Raw genomic sequence first — 19394 nt, forward strand, 5'->3', positions numbered from 1 at the left:
GACACTTAGCTGTGTGAACTTGGGTAAGTTGTTTATCTCAGTTTGCTCATCTATAAAATGGGAATAATGATAGGACCTGCCTCCCAGGGTTGTTGTGAGGATCAAATGACATAATATTTGTAGAGAATACTTAGCATAGGCACTTAATAACACCACTTCTCCTTCCCTTCTCCTTGCTTCTCAATATCCCCAGCCCCCCCTCCCCCAGTTCTGCCCCCTGACTTTCTATTATACCCTTTCCTGTGCTAACCGATCTCTCCCCCCCCTCCCCCAACAAGCAGGGCCTCTAGCAGCAGACCATAACGTCCTTTGGAGGGATGGCAGCTCGTCTCCAGAGGGACAAGCTTCGATCTGAAGGTTTGGGGAAGTATGACAATGCTATTCCATATCTAGACCAGAATTATGAAGAGATTAAGGCAAAATGCCTGCAGAATGGGGAGCTATTCACTGATCCACAATTCCCTGCTGGGCCAGAAGTGCTTGGCTATAACGAATTGGGTCCCTACTCACAGCAAACTCAAGGCATCGAATGGAAGAGGCCTCAGGTGAGCAGCAGTCCTCTTCTCCTTCCTCTCTCCTTATGAAAACTCCAGTCCTATCAGCTTCTCAGTTCCACGCCCTTGGCCAGACCACCCATGCCCTTGGGATGATCTTACTTGGGTATTGCAGCCAAATCTCAAGGGACTTCCTTAGGCCACCCCCTACTTGCTGGGTCTCAACAAGGGACTAGCTCCCTGAATAGAGGAATGGAATAGGGGTCTGACAACATATTCTGGGATCCTGACATCCTTTATTCCACAGGACATTGTAAGTGACCCTCAATTCATCTTGGATGGGGCAACTAGGACTGATGTTTGCCAGGGGGCTCTCGGTAAGTTAAAGGAGATGAATGAAAATAATTGGGAGAGGGGCAGCTAGGTGGCACAGTAGATAAAACACCGGCCCTGGATTCAGGAGTACCTGAGTTCAAATCTGGCCTCAGACACTTGACACTTACTAGCTGTGTGACCCTGGGCAAGTTACTTAACCCCCATTGCCCCGCAAAATAATAATAATAATAATAGGGAGAGGAGGCAGATTTGGGAATAGATGGTCTTACAAGGTGTGTGTGGGGGTGGAATTTCAACTTTCCCTAAAGCTAGGGAAACCCTATTACCCAATCCCCAAATGCCCTCCTCTCCTGGTTTGCCCTCTCCCTTTCTAGGAAGCATAAAGGATTTCTATGACTTACCAGAAATTTCTAATTATTGTCTCAAAGCCTCTCCCTGAAGGCAGCCAGCCACCTTGCCCTAAACCTTTGTCTGCAGTTTGAATCTTTCAGTAAGAGTGAGAGGAGTGGGCAGCTAGGTGGCCCAGTGGATAGAGCACTGGCCCTGGTGTCAGGAGGACCTGAGTTCAAATCCAGCTCGGACACTTAACACTTACTAGTTCTGTGTGACCCTGGGCAAGTCACTTAACCTCAATTGCCCTGAGGAAAAAAAAAAGGAAAAAAAAGAGTGAGAGAGTATTCCATATTCTTCTCCCCACTCTCACCCCCATAAGGACCCAAAGGACCCCATCTTCTAACTCTAATAGAAGTTGCAGAAGAGATGCTGATCTGCATTGGTGGGTGCAGTTTCTGCACTAGGAGATACTTATATCAATGAAATCACAAAAACAGCCTAAAAACAAACAATTATGGGGCATTTAGGTGGTGCAGTAGATAAAGTATGAGCCCTGGATTCAGGAGGACCCGAGTTCAAATCCGGGTTCAGACACTTGACACTTACTAGCTGTGTGACCCTGGGCAAGTCACTTAACTCTTATCGTCCTGCAAAAAAAACAAAGACAAAAACAAAAACAAAACAAAAAACCACAAATGCATGTGTGACAAGCTTAGTGACCTTGGAGTTAGGAAGACCTCTGTTCAAATCCTGCCTTTTTACATATACTAGGTGTATGACTAGGGGCAAGAACCATTCCTTCCCCCCCCCACCTGACTGCCAGGACTGGCCCCAATCTGTAAGTCTCCCTTAACCAACCTACAATATATCTCAGGAAATGAGGATAAAATCGTATTCCCCAGTCCTCGATGTGGTCAAGCTTCCCAGCCTTCCTCCCTTATGCCTGCTGCCACCTTGGACCCCTCCATCCCAGGTCCTCCTTCCCTTCAGCAGGCATGCTTCAAGTAATGAAGAAACTATGGTGTCTTCTGGTGAGGAAGTGGAAAGAATACATGTGGGTGGGTGGATGGGGACAGTTTCTTATAGTCTGAGAAGGTTCATTAAAATAGAGATGTGGGACTGCAGCCTCTTCTTACCCTGAAAAACAAAACAAAACCAAAACCAAATACAAACCCCCCGCTGAGTCTCCATTCATTGTCCCTGAAGGGACCCTGGGGAAGGGGTAGGAATTCTTTTCCTTAAGACTTGACCTGCCTAGGGGTTTCTCTGCCTCTGAATGACTCTGACTAATACTGGGAAGTTAAAGGATGGGGAGGAGACCACAGAGAATCTAGATCCAAGCCTTGGCTGTCTCTAGCTCCATAGGCCGCTGACATTCTGACTCCTCCATCCTTCAAGAGTTGGAAGGAGGAAAAAAACACCTGCTTTCTCCTCCACCTGTCACTTCATCATCACGTTCTTGTTCTCTCCTTTCCTCCTCCTTCTAAGTGTGTCAGATCTGGTTATGAGATATATATATATATATATATATATATATGGTGAGGCAATTGGGGTTAAGTGACTTGCCCAGGGTCATACAGCTAGTAAGTGTTAAGTGTCTGAAGCCAGATTTGAACTCAGGTCCTCCTGACTCCAGGGCCGGTGCTCTATCCACTGCGCCACCTAGCTGCCCCCTAATATAATTATTAATGGTAGTAATAGGAGGAAAGTACACAGGTGCCAGACTCTGGTGCCTCTGCCCAACTCCTTGGCAAACCCTTACTCCCTGCCAAGGCACAGAAGAGACTAAGAGGCAGAAGGAAGGGCTTTCTCAGCACCCTCTCCTCACCACATACCTCTTAGGCTAGATTCACTATTTCCTTTTTTTTTTTCTGGGGCAATGACTTACCCAGTGACTTACCCAGGGTCACACAGCTAGCAAGTGTCAAGTGTCTGAGGCCGGATTTGAACTCAGGTCCTCCTGAATATTCTTTTGATATTTAATGTTCACCGGATTATCACACATGTGGTTATATAACTGTTTTGTGGTTAAATAAAGTTATTAAATTATAAACTCATCATTTGGAGAGACACTGAAGGCATCATCAGCATTTATTATTATTATAAATACTTTATCCACTGTGCCACCTAGCTGCCCCCACTATTTCCTTTTTGTAGTTTTATCTCCAAAGGAATCATCCAGAGAGAGACTCAGGTCTTTGGACCCCTATCTAGCTATATTTAAAACCTATGAACCAAACCAGATCCCACCCCGCCCCCAAAGCTAAGTGTCAGAACTCTGGACACTCAAGATAAACGATATAGTTTTGATTTAGGATTATTGATCTAGAACTGGAAAAGGGATTTCTGTCCCTTGGCAAGGAGGAGTGGTTTTCCAAGGATCTGGGCCATTTCATGAGGAGCTGGCCCTCAGGTGAGACTCAGTAGAAAGATATACAGAAATCTACCTTGCTAGCTTCTATCCTCTTCAGTGTTTCTTGGGGCCTCTGATAAACCTGACCCAAGAATCCATTTGTGAGGATGATGTGGGTTTTTACTGGTGTTCCTGAAGCATAGGCACCTTGGTCAAGTGGGAAAGGATGTAGATTCTGTTACATGAAGCCTGAGGTCAAAGGGCACAGAGGTGGTGAATAATACCTATATGTCTATTTATTTTTCTCTCTCCAGGGGACTGCTGGCTCCTGGCTGCCATAGCTTCCCTCAGCCTCCAGGAAACACTGCTCTCCCGGGTGATACTCCAAGGCCAAAGCTTCCAGAATGACTATGCAGGCATTTTCCACTTTCGGGTAATGTCATTTGTATATCACAGTAGAGAGAGGACTGCCTTTCAAGTCAGGCAAACCAGGGCTAAAGTCCTGCTTTGTGACATACACTACTGACTGTGTGACCCTGGTTAAGTCATATGCCTCAGGAAATTCTCTTAATGAAGTTGCTGATTTAATCAATTAACCAATTAATTAATTAGTTGATGAATTATTAATGAATTAGGTTGTAAGGTGCTAACTTGCATTAGTGGAGGATATTTCCACACTGGGAGTTCTCTATGACAATGAAATCACAACTAGAGCTAAAACAAAGCATGTACATGTAAGAGGGAGGGACAGGGAAGACAAGACCTTGGCTTAGCCTTGAAGTCAAGAAGACTTAGGTTTGAGTCTTGCCACTGAACCACTGTGACACTCTATGCATCATGACCTTCAATCAACCAACCAACGAGCATTTATTAAGATGTTCTAAGGACTGTGCTGGGTCCCAGGGATACAAAGAAACAGAATGAAACAATCCCTACTCACAAAGAGCTTAAATTCTAATGGAAGACAAGTGTGTGTGTATGTATATGTACACATATATATGTGTGTATATGTATATGTATCTATGTATGTATTTAGTATCTATATGGATATAGATACTAAATAATAGACAAAGTAGTTAAATCAAGGTAGTTTGGGAGATAGGACACTCACAACTGGGGGCATCACAAAAAGCTTTCATGCCCATGGTACCTAAGCTGAGATTTATGGGGCAAAAGGGGATTTTCTGAGATAGACTATGAACAAGCCACTTAACCGCTTGGTGTAGCTCCCAGTCAAGTCGGTATTGCTTGAGAGAGTTTCCATGTGGGAAATTCTCTACTCTAACAAAATTAACAGTCTAGACCGAGGGAAAAACACACACATATGTGTTTGTGTGTGTGTATACACACATATATACATATACACGTTACATACACATACACACATTGTGTATTTGTATGTGCACATACCTACATATATACATATAGATACACTATATATGTTTCTATAATTTGAATACACACACAGAGCCTCCTCCACTTAAAACTTCTTAGATGTCTCATGATAGTATGGCTAAGGACCCTGGCTTCTGAAAGCTCTCTACACTAGCTGAGCTTGAATTAAGCAGGAAAGCCTGAAAAAATGGGGCCTGAAAGGAAACTGTGTACCTGTCATAAGAGGATCAGTGTTTGAATTAGAGAAACTCAATCCTCAGGTTGGTTGCAAAGTAATTAATTTTTCAGCCAAAGGGATTCTCAATATGATCCACTAAGTCATAAAGGTGTTTCAGTCTTCATTGATAAAGGGAGTAGAAGCTGAACAGATCTTTCTTTTTTGTAGTTCTATTGCACTGGGTTTTACTACTACTACTACTACTACTACTACTACTACTACTACTACTACTACTACTACTACTTCTACTGCTACTACTACTACTACTACCATTTTCCTGAAGCTACAATAGTGCCCACATCTATTTTGACCATTTCATTAATAGGCGTTTGACTGCCACACAAGTCTCAAAGAGAAGAGGCTAAGTGTCATAGGATCCCTATGGACTTTTCTAAGTGATGGAGTCTATTTTATTATTGGGTTGAGAAAGAGGTGAGGCAAGAGTTTTTTTCCTCAGAAGTTTCCTTTAAGCCTAGTAGTACCAAGAGGGCTTGGCCTTTTCTCTCCTCCTACTCCTAGAAGGCAATGCCCGGCCACAGGGAAGGTAGCCCTTTGGTCTCTCTTAAGGAGAAGTAGGGATTTTCCACCAGATTGAGTTAAGAAAGTTTTCTTCTAGGTCCAAAGTTACCAGGAGGGCTTTGGTCTTCCCTATCCTCACCCCCACAATCTCCCTTTCTTCCAGGAAGACTGAGGAAGGGGGCAAGGTGGTCTTTTATGGGGCCTGGCCACTACTATTAGTGATGGCCAAACCAGCTCAGAATTTCTGAGGCATCGTTATCTGTTAGAAAATATAAGCAACTCAAGCAGATTGAGTCACAGAAACTTCTTCCAGAACCATTATTCAGTCTGCTCCTGTGGGGAGAAAACTGGGGTAGGATTATGGATTGAAGAGGCTGATATCCACATCTTGATAGGTTCTTCCAACACTCAGAAAAAGTTAGAGGGGCTGGAGTTAACTAAAAAAGATGGGATTAGCCTGGAGTTTACTTGGGAGGTAAACCTAATACAGGCAACATATCCAAGACAGGACATGCCCAAGGACATATGTGCTATGTCAACTGTTGAAAACACTCTAGGATTTCAGAGAGAGCAGAGAGGCCTGACTTCAAGGAGGAAAGGACTTCAAGGGAGGGGAAGGTGTCTCTTGTTCTGCTCTGTCTCTGGGCAATTTAAAGGTCTGGCTCCCTTGGACTTGACAGGCTTCCAGAGAAAAGGAGATGAGGTCAATGGCCTTCTTAGAAAATTCATGGCAGAGACACCATCAAAGACACCTCCTCAGCTTGTTGCCAATTTTACTGTGATACAGGACTCATGGATGGATGAATGGAGGTGGGAAGAGTCTGAAGATTCAGGGCAGGACCAAGCCACCCAAGTCCGGGTTGCCAGTGGTCCCTCGGAGGCATAAGGACAAAGGACAAAGGCATAGGCAAATTGATCATTAATTTATGAAATTGTGAAAAAAAATTATGAAATTGTGAAATGAGGCAGAGACGTCTGGATCTTTGGGTACTCATGGGGAAAATCCATGATGGTAGTGGGGAATGGGGCTACAATCACAATAAGGCACAGAGGTGTGGGGGCAAATGGCACAAACAGTACAGAGACAAGTGATAAAAAGGGGGACAGAGGCAGCCAGCTTGGGGACGGGGAACAGGTTGGTGAAAGAAGGTAGGCGATGTGAGGAAGAGGAGGGGGAGGGGATGACTCAGCTATGTAACCATGGATTGAAGTTGGGAGCACTTGAGCAGCATGGACCCTTGGGAGATGGAAGTGCTCTGGGGGCAGGAGTTTGAGATCCCATTTTTGTAGAATTTGGGGCAGGGGGAACAGACTAACCCTTAACTGTGTCATCAGTTCATTAACATATGCAAATCATTTCAAAGCTGTCAGTAAAACTTTCAAGTTAATACGTCCACATCATTTCAAAATGATTAACACCATTCAGTGATCTGCTTGCTGGTCTTTACCACGGAGGTCTGGGATTTATCTGAGATTTACATATTGGAGAACAAAAAGGCCCTGACAGCAGCACCTACATGGTTTCCCCTGATTCAGCACATATTACCACAATGTGATTGGTTAATATATAATACAACTAGGGAGCAGCTAGGTGGTGCAGTGGATAGAGCACTGGCCCTGGATTCAGGAGGACTTGAGTTCAAATCTGGCCTCAGACACTTGACACTTACTAGCTGTGTGACCCTGGGCAAATCACATAACCCCCATTGCCCTGAAAAAAAAAAAAGAATATATAATACAATTTGTCAATTATGCCCCTTTGATCTTTGGGACGGTTTGTACATGACTTCGAGGTTCCCCTTTGCTTATTTCTTGCTATTGCCCCTTCATACTGGTTACTTATAAACTTACTGTACTGACTAGAAGTAGGGGATTTGGGAGGAATGGGAAGTGGGGGCAGTGATGGTCAGGGGAAGCAGAACAAGGTACAGTTTTAACACAATGGGCTAGTGTACCAGAGCAGGCAGTGCCCAGGAATCCTGGGAAGCCAAGGTGGCTCAAAAGAGCTAAAGGCCCTGTCTAGTTCTCATAGATACCCCAGTGGCCAAACTCACAAATCCTTAAAATATAGGAAAGGACCTTAGAGCTTAGAGATCATCTATTCCAGGAATTCTTAACCTGGGGTCCATGGATTTGTTTTATTAATGTTTTTATAACTCTAATTAGGCGGACCCTGGATTCGGAAGGACCTGAGTTCAAATCTGGCCTCAGACACTTGAGGGTCACTTTACTAGCTGTGTGACCCTGGGCAAGTCACTAAACCCTCATAGCCCTGCAAAACAAAACAAAACAAAAAACAATTGTATTTAAATATAATTGATTACTTTTGTAATCCTATGCATTTATTTTTCTTCTTTTTGGAGGCAATTGGGGTTATGTGACTTGCCCACAGTCACAAAGCTATTAAGTGCCTGAGGCTGGACTTGAACTCAGATCCTCCTGATTCTAGAGCCAATACTCTTTCCACTGTGCCACCTAGCTGCCCCAATCCTATGCACTTGAACATATTCTGCGAATGGGACCACAGGCTTCACCAGATTGTCAAAGGAGTCCAGGACACACAAAAAGCTTTCAGAACCCATGATCTGATCTGACCCTCTCACTTTACAGATGAGGACACTGAGGTCCAGAGGGGAAATGATTTGCCCAAGGATACACATTGAATTAGTGATGGAGCTAAGGGTAATACTCTGTTCTCCTGATTCTCAGTTGCCAGGGGCTTGGTGGAGTGGTCAACAAAGGTGCCTGATTGGGAATCAACCACCAGTAGAAGCTTTGGTTATGAGGCTCTTAGGAGGCTGGCAGAGACCTAGGTCCTGTGACTGATGCCCATCTTTGTGCCCACAGATCTGGAGGTTTGGGGAGTGGTTAGATGTGGTGGTGGATGATCTGCTGCCCACGATCAATAACAATCTAGTATTTGTGCATTCGGCTGAGAAGAATGAATTCTGGACTGCCCTGCTGGAGAAGGCCTATGCTAAGTAAGTCCCAAGTTTGGGGGACCCTCAACCATGCATTGCTCCCCTGCCCCTCTCCCTCCCTATAGTCACCCACCTTCTTCCATTGTTCCACTGATATTCAGATCCCAAACCTTTCAGCAGAATATCCCTATCTGGTTCTTCAACCCTCCAAATACCCACTGACACCATCCTGGAAGTCAGGGACTATACTTTGTATCCCCAGTGCTTAGGGCTTGTTGACTGACTAACTGTCCTCTCCACACCCACAGATTGAATGGCTCATACGAAGCACTTATTGGGGGCACCTCAACTGAAGGCTTTGAGGACTTTACAGGGGGTGTGGCTGAAGCATACAACCTCCAAAACCCCCCCAATAATCTGCTTAGCATCATACAGAAGGCCTTACAACGAGGCTCTCTAATTGGCTGTAGTATTACGGTAAGAAATGTTGCTATCACCTTTTCCACTGTGGGGATTACCCAACCGTCTCCCATACTGATTCACTTGAATTAGCATTTAGATTTTTATTCAATTAATATGAAAACCTACCTTCTCCCCCTTTTACTTTCCCCATCCACTGAAAAAGAAAAAAATATAACCCTTGTAACAAATAGATATAGTTGGGGGCAGTCCTGGATTCAGGAGGACCTGAGTTCAAATCCAGCCTCAGACACTTGCCACTTACAAGCCGCGTGACCCTAGGCAAGTTACCTGAGCAAAAAAAAAAAAAAATTTAATTAAAAAAAAAACACAAATATACATAGTCAAGCAAAGCAAATTCCTGTGTTGGCTACATCTAAAAACTCGATGGCTCATTCTGTACCCTGAGTCCAACACCTTTTTGTCAGGAAGGAGGTGGATAACATGTTTTACCAAGAGACTTCTGGAATCATAGTTGGTCATTGCATTGATCAGTTTTTAGGTCTTTCAACGTTGAATAAATCATTGTTAAATACCTTATAGGTATAGGGTACTGTGGTGCTGGCCTAGGTCCCAGAGGACTGTGCCTGTCTTGTTGATCCCTAGAATGCATGTGGAAGGGAAGGGTAGGGGAAGTCAGTTTTCCTTTTTAGCCTTCCTTTTGAGAAGTCGTTTGACCAGGCTGATCCAAAATGGCAGAGTAGTAGGAAGAAGTATGGTTGAGCTCCTCTCCAGAAAACTCTTCCAAACAGATATAGAGAATGCACCAGACCAAATCCTGAAGGGGAAATATAGAAAAAGTCATAGCAGGTCATTCATATAGCCCAGTTCAGCACTGAAAGACCAAGAAACAGGGGGGACAGGTTTGGGCTGAGAGCACACTTTTCACATCACTCCAGCATCCAGGGAGAGACTGTACACCAGGGCAAGAAGAGGTCCCAGACCCCATACCAGACTACCTAGATGGGGACAAGTGCCAACTGGCAGCTTTTTTCACCACTATGCAGTTCTGGCTCAGGAATCCAGGGTGGACTAAGAAGGACACCTAAGCAGGGGAAAGATATTCCTGGACAGGCAGGCCCTGGGCCATGTACTGAGTGTAGGCTCCAAAGAAAATAGAAGCAGTATGTTTCAGACCCAGGAGCAGAGCCAGATCTCACTTCCAGCATCTAGCCCAGCCTGCAAAGGAATAACCAGGGCAGGAATCCCAGACCAAAAGAAAGCCTACAGTTCCATTACTCTGGACCAATGGAGCTTTCCAGCTGGCTGATAGGGCTATGCATCAGCAGTACTCTACTGTTGTTCAGATGGAAACCCAGGCCAGGAATTTGCAGAACTCGGACCAGAAGGGCAGCAAACAGACTTTTCCCTCGATTAGTCTACTTTGGGAGCACTGAAAGCTTGCAGGTCTCCAACCTGTCCCTGAGATTCTGAGATAACAGAGTATTCAATACCCCCAAGAAAGCAGAAACAAAAAGAATTCAGATCTTCTCTCCAGAACTACTACAGATCCCAGTCCTAACATCAAGTCTAAAATTAGGAAGCAAGCTGGAAGAATTGGCAAACAAACAAAAACAAAACCCACCACCACCAAAAGTTATTATGGTGGCAGGGATACTCGAGACACAAATACAAAAGAAAAGAATGATTCCAAACTATCTTCAAGAAAAGTCTCAGAGAAAAAAGATAGCTTGTGCATAAACTTAATTAGAATTCTTGGAAGAGATGAAACAAGAGTTTTAAAAATTACAAGTGGAATAAGAGTGCTTGCAAAAAAATTGAAAAAGAAATAAGAGCTATGGAAGAAAGAATCGGAAAGGGAGTTATTAGCTTGGCACAAAAGGTACAAAATCTTAACCAAGCACCCCTGAAAATTAGAATGGACAAAATAGAAGTCAGTGAGTTCATGAAGCCACAAGAAATATTAAAACAAAGTTAAGGGGCATCTTGGTGGTGCAGTGGATAGAGAACCGGCCCTGGATTCAGGAGGACCTGAGTTCAAATCTGGCCTCAGACACTTGACACTTACTAGCTATATGACCCTCGGCAAGTCACTTAACCCCAATTGCCTCACAAAAAACAAAACAAAACACCAAAGTTAAAAAAAACCTGAAAATATGGAAGAAAATATAAGGTATCTCATAGCAAAAACTGATCTGGAAAGCAGATTGAGGAGAAAAAATTTTAATCATTAGAGTATCTAAACATCATGACCGAAAAAGAGCCTAGACATTCTATTTCAAGAAATCTTAAAAGTACCCAGATCACTTAGAACCAGAGGGCAAAAGTAAAATAGGAAGAATCCACTAATCACCAACAAAAAGAAATCCCAAAATGAATCTCCCAGGAATATCATAGCAAAAAGTCAAAGCTTCTAGGTCAAAGAAAAAAAAATGCCACAAGCAGCCAGAAAGGTAGAATTCAAGTGCTGAAAAGCCACAGTCAGGATCACCTATGATTTAGCAACTGCCACTATAAAGCAGTGGAGAACTTGGAATACAATATTCCAGAAAGCAAAGAATATGTGTTTATAACCAAGAATAACTTACCCTGAAAAACTGAACATAATTTTATAGTGAGAAAAATAGAACTTCCATGAAATAAAAGATTTTGAAGCATCCCTGATGAAAAGAACAAAGCTACATAGAAACTTTGAAGTTCAAACACAGGACAGAGAAACCGAAAGACTAAACAAAGAGAAAACTGCTTACATTTGAATAGGTGGAGATGATCCACGTGTGTGTTCCCTATCATCCTCTGGGGTCACAGAGGGAGTCCAGTTAGACAAGGCCTAGGAGGGGTTGTATAATATCTTGATGATCTTAAGAGAAGAATGGAAAGAGGAGAGGAGGAATACACTTAGGAGGGGCAGGGAGAGAAAAGAAAAAGAAGATTACAAAAATTGTCTCACATAATCAGGGTTCAAATAGACATCTATACAAACAAAAAGAAAAGAGGATGAGGGCAGCTTACATTTCACACACACACAGAGTTAAACACAGAAATGCATTTTACTCAACAAGAAAATAGGAGGGAAAGGAGAAAAGGAGAGAGGGGAGAATTAGAAGGAGGGTAGGTTAAGGAAGATTAAGTCCAAAGGAAAACAAATTCCAAGGATGTAGAAAAACCTATTCAGTTTTTTTAAGGTGGCAAAAAATGGGATTCTGAGAGGTGCTCATAAATTAAGGAATGGATGAATATATTATGGTATAATAATATAGCAGAATACTATTGTACTATAAGAAATGATAAAGAGGGGCAACTAGGTGGCACAGTGGATAGAGCACTGGCCCTGGATTCAGGAGGTTCTGAGTTCAAATCTGCTTCAGACACTTGACACTCACTAGCTGTGTGACCCTGGGCAAGTCACTTAACCTCAATTGCCTCACAAAAAGAAAAAAAAGAAATGATAAAGAGGGTTTCAGAGAAACCTGGGAAGATTTGTATGAACTGGTACAGACTAAGGTGAACAGAAGTAGAAGAAAAATGTATACAGTGAAAACAATATGGTAAAGGCAAACAACTCTTAAAGAATTAGGAAGTCTTATTAGAGTAACCACCAACCATGGTTTCAGAGAACTAATGATGAAACATGCTACCCATGTCCTGATAGAGAGAAGAAAGACTCATTGCAATACAAGACAATTTTTTTTTACATAGCCAATATGGAAATTTGTTTTGATTAATGATACATGTTTATAATGGGTTTTGTTTTTCTTTTGTTCTCAAATTTCTTGGGGGGTAGGGGCGGGATGGAAGAGTAAGTAGGTGGATTTTCGCTGATTGAAACAATAACATACACATATACACTATACAACATATAACAACATATGCATACACATACTTATAAATGAATATATATAAAATATATTATGTGTCTGTAGGATGACCATTTTATATACATATGTATGTGTATGTTTACACACGGGTGTGCACTTTGTTGTTGTTCAACCATTTCAGTCATGTCCAACTCTCTGTGACCATTTGGGGTTTTCTTGGTAAAGATACTGGAGTGGTTTGCCATTTCCTTCTCCAGATCATTTTACAGATGAGGAAATTGAGGCAAATAGGTTAAGTGGCTTGGCCAGGATCATGCAGATAGTAAGTGTCTGAAGCCAGATTTGAATCTGTGAAGATGAGTCTTCCTGATTCCAAGCTGAGTGCTGTCGGGAAAATTTTTTAAATCTGACGGAAGAACGAAAATAACAAAGTTTCCAGGCTGAAGCAAATAGGTTTATTGAGAGAGGGTTAGTCCCCCAACAAAACCAATAGGTTTATTGAGAGGGTTTTAGCCTCCCAATAAATCCGGTCATCCAGGCATTGGGCCTGAAAGCCCCAGAATTACACAATCCATGGGTTTGTATACCCTTCCAAAGTTACACTTGTACAGTATTATATCATTAGTTACAATTCTAAAATTAAAACATATTCTTAGGAAATATGAGGAACTACCTAAATGACTATAAATGACAGCATTATGATAACAATAGGGTGGGTCATTGTCAGGCCACTGATCAGCAACATGAACTCTTTATAGAAAAGTATGTCACTCGTGATTATTAAAATATAGCATTGCTGACTACTAGATCTTGTGATATTACCTAATGCTTGACATTGGAAAATTAGGAAATATTAGAAAAGACTTAACCTTTTGACCTTATGTAATCTATATTAAATAGAATAAATCACAATTTTTTAGTTACTATATTGATTATTATCTTAAATCACTTATAACTATGGTAAATCTCTTATAACTAAGGGATGGGGGAAATCTCATTCACAGTGCATATGTGTGTATGTATACATAATACATATAAGAATATATGAGTATGTGTGGAGAGAGAGGGTGAGAGAGAGAGAGAGAAGAAAAGAGAGGAAGAGGGAGAGGGAGAGGGAGGAAGGAAGGGAGAGAGAGCTGAAGTTGTCTGCCTTGGTCCTAAGGCACAACAGCCTACTATTTCCTTCAACACGGTGTTTTCCAACATAGAATACAATGAATAAAACAACAAATGTTTAAGTTCCTGCTTACATGTAATAACAACAGCAAATGTACTTAGTCAATAATCAGTAAGTATTTATTGTGCCTATGGTGGGCTAGACACTATGTCAGGCACTGGAGAAGGGATGGGGGAAACAGGAAAGGAATAAGAACACTATTTAGGTAATACAAGTTGCTACTTTCACATTATTTACTCTTGGGGCAGCTAGGTGGTGCAGTGGATAAAGCACTGGCCTTGGATTCAGGAGGACCTGAGTTCAAATCCAGCCTCAGACACTTGACACTTAACTAGGTGTGTGACCCTGGGCAAGTCACTTAACCTCATGGCCCTGAAAAAAGAAAAAACAGGGGCAGCTAGGTGGTGCAGTGGATAGAGAACCGGCCCTGGATTCAGGAGGATCTGAGTTCAAATCCAGCCTCAGACACTTAACACTTACTAGCTGTGTGATCCTGGGCAAGTCACTTAACCCCCATTGCCCTGCAAAAAAAAAAAAGAAAAAACAACACACATTATTTACTCTTTTATGGAAACAACTATAATCCTGGCTATGGAATCGAAGGAAGCTGTGTTTAAATCCCACCTAAGATGCTAGCTTTGCGACTGGGCAAGTCACTTAATATCCTGGGGGCTTAGTTACCTGGTTTGTAAAATAGGGGAGTAGGGTTTGGAACAGATGGTTTCTATGGTCCTTTTGAGCTCTGCTATCCCATTACCCCCACGACCCACTATTACATGATAAGTATATCAGATATAGAATGGAGCACTAGAAGAGGGTCAAAGGTAAATATCATTACCTCCTGGGGAGAAGAAGGCTCTTTTTGGTGCCTGATTTGCAAGAGTGGTATGAATCCCATCCCTTAGACCCTGATGCCATGGTCCTGGTGGGTAAGAGAATCAGGGCCCTGGCACCTCTACAAAGAGGACTGTCTTCCCTCACTCTCTTTCACCTAAGACATAGATGCAACTCTTTATCCCATAGGATACAGGTAGCCTGGACTTTCCTATATGGGAAGGAAGTCATTGCCCAAATTTGGGGCAGGGATCATCCTCCCCTCCACCCCTGGTGCCCCTAGACAGGGCCTCATTTGTACCCACATGCCTAGTACTCAGGATGAGATGGGAGAAGAGGAGAAATGTGAGGAAACCTGGGGTCCTGGCACATTCTCTCCCCAGTTCCAACTCCCTCCATCTTTCCTCAAGGGATCCTACTTTGCAAGCACTGAGCTTAGCATTCTTCCCGTCTCTCTAGGCCTCAAAGAACCAGATAGAGGCTGTGAGTTCCCTGAAGCTGGTGAAGGGTCATGCTTATTCAGTGACTGCGCTTCAAGAGGTGAGTGCTGCCCCATGATGAATAAATCCCTAAGTATTCATTAAGTGCTACTATGTGCCAGGCACTGAACTAGGTGCTAGTGATACAGTTAGAAAGAATGAAACATCCCCTGTTCTCAAAGAGCTCTTATTTTAATGGGGAAAATGAGTATACATATAAAGATGTGCAAATTAAGTAAAAGAGAATAAATGCAGAGCAGTTAAATTCAAGATAGTTTGGGAGGGGGGTATGAGCAGTTGAAAGAATTGGAAAAGCCTGCGCAGCATGGTAAAGAGAGAAAGAGACTATGGGACAGAGATGAGGAGGGAGTATATTCCATGATTTCCCCTGACTCCTGAAGGGGGCACTTTCTGATACTATAAACCCTCTACCACTAGGTCAACTACCAGGGCAAAAGCGAGAATCTAATCCGTATCCGAAATCCTTGGGGCCAGGTGGAATGGACAGGACCCTGGAGTGATGAGTAAGTCCCCCTACCCCTTTCCCTGCCTCCCATGCTCACCCTTAATAGCTATAGGTGAGGGGCCAGAGGACCTACCCAGCACTAGTATCTCGGTTGAGGTGTAGAGTTCTCTGGTCAGTGTCACAGATGGAGCTTCCTGTTGAGGGGTAAACCCTTCCCCCTTTAGACTTTCCCCCATTGTTCCTCTGGAGGATGCAGTACACAGGAGTCTCAGAGGACTGGAGGAGTTATAAACCTAACTGTGGGCTAGAGACCAAGCGACAGGAAAAATTGACTAAGGGTTAGATGTTGGCATCAGGATAATGCATCCTTTCATCCATCCTTGATGCCACAAGGTAGGGCTGGATTTGTTCCTGACTTGAGCTCAACCACTGGGATGAGATGGGAGAAGAGAAGGATGTGGAGAAGCCAGGGATCTTGGAACACTAACTTGTCTTCCAAGAACTAGAGAGAAAGAGAGACAGTCAAAGATAGAAAGAGGGAGAGAGAGGGAGGGGGAAAGAGAGACAGAGATAGAGACACAGAAACAGAGAGACGGAAAGAGAAATGAAAGAGGGGGTGGTGGAGAGAGAGAGAGAGAGAGAGAGAGAGAGAGAGAGAGAGAGAGAGAGAGAGAGAGAGAGAGAGAAATCACAGAATGAGAAAATGATCCAAATGTACAAAAATATTTATAACAGCTTATTCTGTGGTGTCAAAGAATTGGGAACTGAGGGGGTGCTTATCAATTGGGGAATGGCCAAATAAGTTGTAGCATATGAATGATGCAATATTATTGTACTGTAGGAAATGATAATGAAGGAAATGGCTTCCAAAAAAACCTGGGAAGATTTGTATGAACTGATGCAAAGTGAAGTGAGCAGAACTGGGACAACAATTTATACAGTAACAGAAACCTGATAAAGATAATCAGATTTGAAAGATTTAGGAACTCTAATCAACACAGTTACTAGCCACAATTCCAAAGGTCCATGGTGAAATATATTACCCACCTCCTAAGAGAGAGTGGATAGACTCAGAGGGCAGATTGAAGGATAACTTCTTTTCTTTCTTTTTCTTTTTTTTTTGCGGGCAATGGGGGTTAAGTGACTTGCCCAGGGTTTCTTTTTCTTTTTAAACATGTAATGGGTTTTGCTTTTCTTGCCTTCTCAATGGGTGGGAAAGGGGGAGGGAGGGAAAGAATTCAAAACTAAAAATAAAATAAACATTTTTTTAAAAGAAAGTCTATTTGGGATAGTAAAGCCAAGCCAGTAGTTTTTTTTTTAAAAAATTCAATCCTTTTCTACCCTCTATAGAGAAAGCAAGAAAAACAAAATCCATTATAAACTTGTTATAGTCAAGAAAAACAACAAATTCCCTCCATTAGCCATTTCCTAAAGTGTGTGTGTGTGTGTGTGTGTGTGTGTGCATATGCCTCAATCTACAATCCCAGTTCATGGCCTCTCAGCTATTCCCCAAGTGATGGACATCCCCTCAGGTTGACACCATGAAAAGAGTTGCTATAAATATTTTTACACATATGGATCCTTTTACTCTTTCTTTGATGTCTTTGACCCAGTAGTAATAGTTCTGGCTCAAAAAATATGCACAGTTTAATAGCTTTTGGGGCATAGTTCCAAAATTGTTTTCCAGAAAATTCTACTAACTGTTAATTCCCACATTTCCTTCAGCATTTGTCATTTCCCTTTTTTGTCAACTTTGCTAATCTGATGGGTGCGAGGTGGTACCTCAGAGTTGCCTTAATTTGCATTTCTCTATTAGTGACTTAGACCATTTGGTCACTTATCAATTAGGGAATGGCTCATTCTTATAAATTTGAGTCAGTTAATTAGATAGATATCTTAGAAATGAGACTTTTATCAGACAAACTTTCAAAGATACCCCCCAATTTCCTCCCTCTTTTTTAACTTGCATCTATTTTATTTGTACAAAATTTTAAAAATTCTATGTAACCAAAATTATCCATTTATCTCTTGTGAATTTCTCTATCATTTGTCTGATCATAAACTCTTCACCCTATCCATTGATATGAGAAGTAATTTCTTCCAAGTCCCTCTGAATTTGCTTACAATATCACCTTTTAAGTCTAAATCCTGTGTCCATTTGGAACTTGTCTTGGAATATGTTGTGAGATGTTAGTTTATACCTAGTTTCTGTTAGACTACTTTACCATTTGCCCAATGGTTTTTTGTTGAATAGTGAGTTCTTGCCCCAGTAACTGGGATCTCTGGGTTTATCAAACACTAGACTAACTGTGCTCATTTGCTTCTGTAGATTACGTGCCTACTCTATTAAACTGATAAATTTCTCCATTTCTTACCCAATACCAAATTGTTTAGATGATTACAACTTTGTAGTATAGTTTGAAGTATTGTATTGCTAGGCTCCCTTTCCATGTTTTTTCCATTAATTCCCTTGAAGTTCTTGACCTTTTGTTTCCCCAAATAAATTATTTTATTTTTTTCTAGCTCTACAAAGAAATCCTTCGGTAGTTTGATTAGCATGGCACTGAATAAGTAACTTAATTTAAGTAATATTGTCATTTTCATTATATTGGCTTGGCCTACCATGGGGTACAGCAGGGGCTCAGGTGTATAATACCCCAGTACTCAGATGAAAATTCAATACCAAGGAAAGCCATTGGCAGTTCCAGGGTGAAAGAGATAGAATTTATTTAGAGGAGACTTACAGGGGAGTCAGTGTGTCTGTGGGGACAGCAGACATTGTGAATTTCTTTGAATTCCTGCAAATTCCCTCATGTTCCTCTCTGATATTTATACATATGAGTTACATAGGGCAAAGAGCCTTCTTTGTTCTAACTACCATTATCCATTGGTTGTAGTGCTCATGAAGATACCGATTGGTTTAAATGGTGACTATCTGTACTTTAAGGACAGCATGTATGGCTCTTCCTTATATAGATAGTCCATACTACATGTCTTGGAATTCACATTCCATCCCCTATATGAATATTCTGTTTTTTATGTCCTGGATCCCACACGTACTCATGAACAACTAATATTCCCTCAATTATTTAGATCTGTCTTTATGTCGAGTGCCAAACTAGTGGTCTTTCAGGTTCCACCCCCAACTCTGGGACGTCCAATTGCTTGGCTCTCTACGTGTCATAGGATCATGGATATAGAGCTGGATGAGATCTTTAAAAGCATCTAGTCCAATCCCCCTATTTCACAGATGAGAAAAATGAGGCCTAGAGAGGTTAAGTAACTGAAAGAGGCAGAATTTGAACCTAGTCAGAGTTGCTTATCCTTTGCCAGGCTCCTGGTGTTGGACTGACCTTTCACCTTTCCATTCTTAGTTCAAGTGAGTGGCAAGAAGTGGACCAACAAGTCCGTGAACAATTGTTGGTCAAGATGGAAGATGGGGAATTCTGGTCAGTACAACTAGATGGGGGGTATCTATTCCCCTTTCCTTGTCTTCACCCTTCTTTATGCTTATATTTTTATCTTTTTTTTTTTTCATCTTCCCCCACTTTTCTTTTTTCTTTTTTTATTTTTATTTTAGTGAGGCAATTGGGGTTAAGTGACTTGCCCAGGGTCACACAGCTAGTTAAGTG

At 42.1% G+C, this 19394-nt stretch overlaps 1 protein-coding gene across 1 annotated transcript in view; it reads left to right on the forward strand.

Annotated features, from left to right (window-relative positions):
- Nucleotides 1–317: 317 nt before the first annotated feature.
- The window catches only part of CAPN11 (calpain 11), a 30394-nt gene continuing 11317 nt past the window's right edge, over nt 318–19394 (forward strand). The window contains exons 1-8 of the mRNA XM_044003408.1: nt 318–545; nt 802–871; nt 3831–3949; nt 8495–8628; nt 8877–9054; nt 15286–15357; nt 15735–15820; nt 19137–19211. Coding sequence (XP_043859343.1) covers nt 318–545; nt 802–871; nt 3831–3949; nt 8495–8628; nt 8877–9054; nt 15286–15357; nt 15735–15820; nt 19137–19211 — 962 coding nt within the window. The remainder of the gene's footprint in view (nt 546–801; nt 872–3830; nt 3950–8494; nt 8629–8876; nt 9055–15285; nt 15358–15734; nt 15821–19136; nt 19212–19394) is intronic.

Source organism: Dromiciops gliroides, chromosome 4 (genome assembly GCF_019393635.1).
Source record: "Dromiciops gliroides isolate mDroGli1 chromosome 4, mDroGli1.pri, whole genome shotgun sequence".
Taxonomy (NCBI): Eukaryota; Metazoa; Chordata; class Mammalia; order Microbiotheria; family Microbiotheriidae; genus Dromiciops; species Dromiciops gliroides.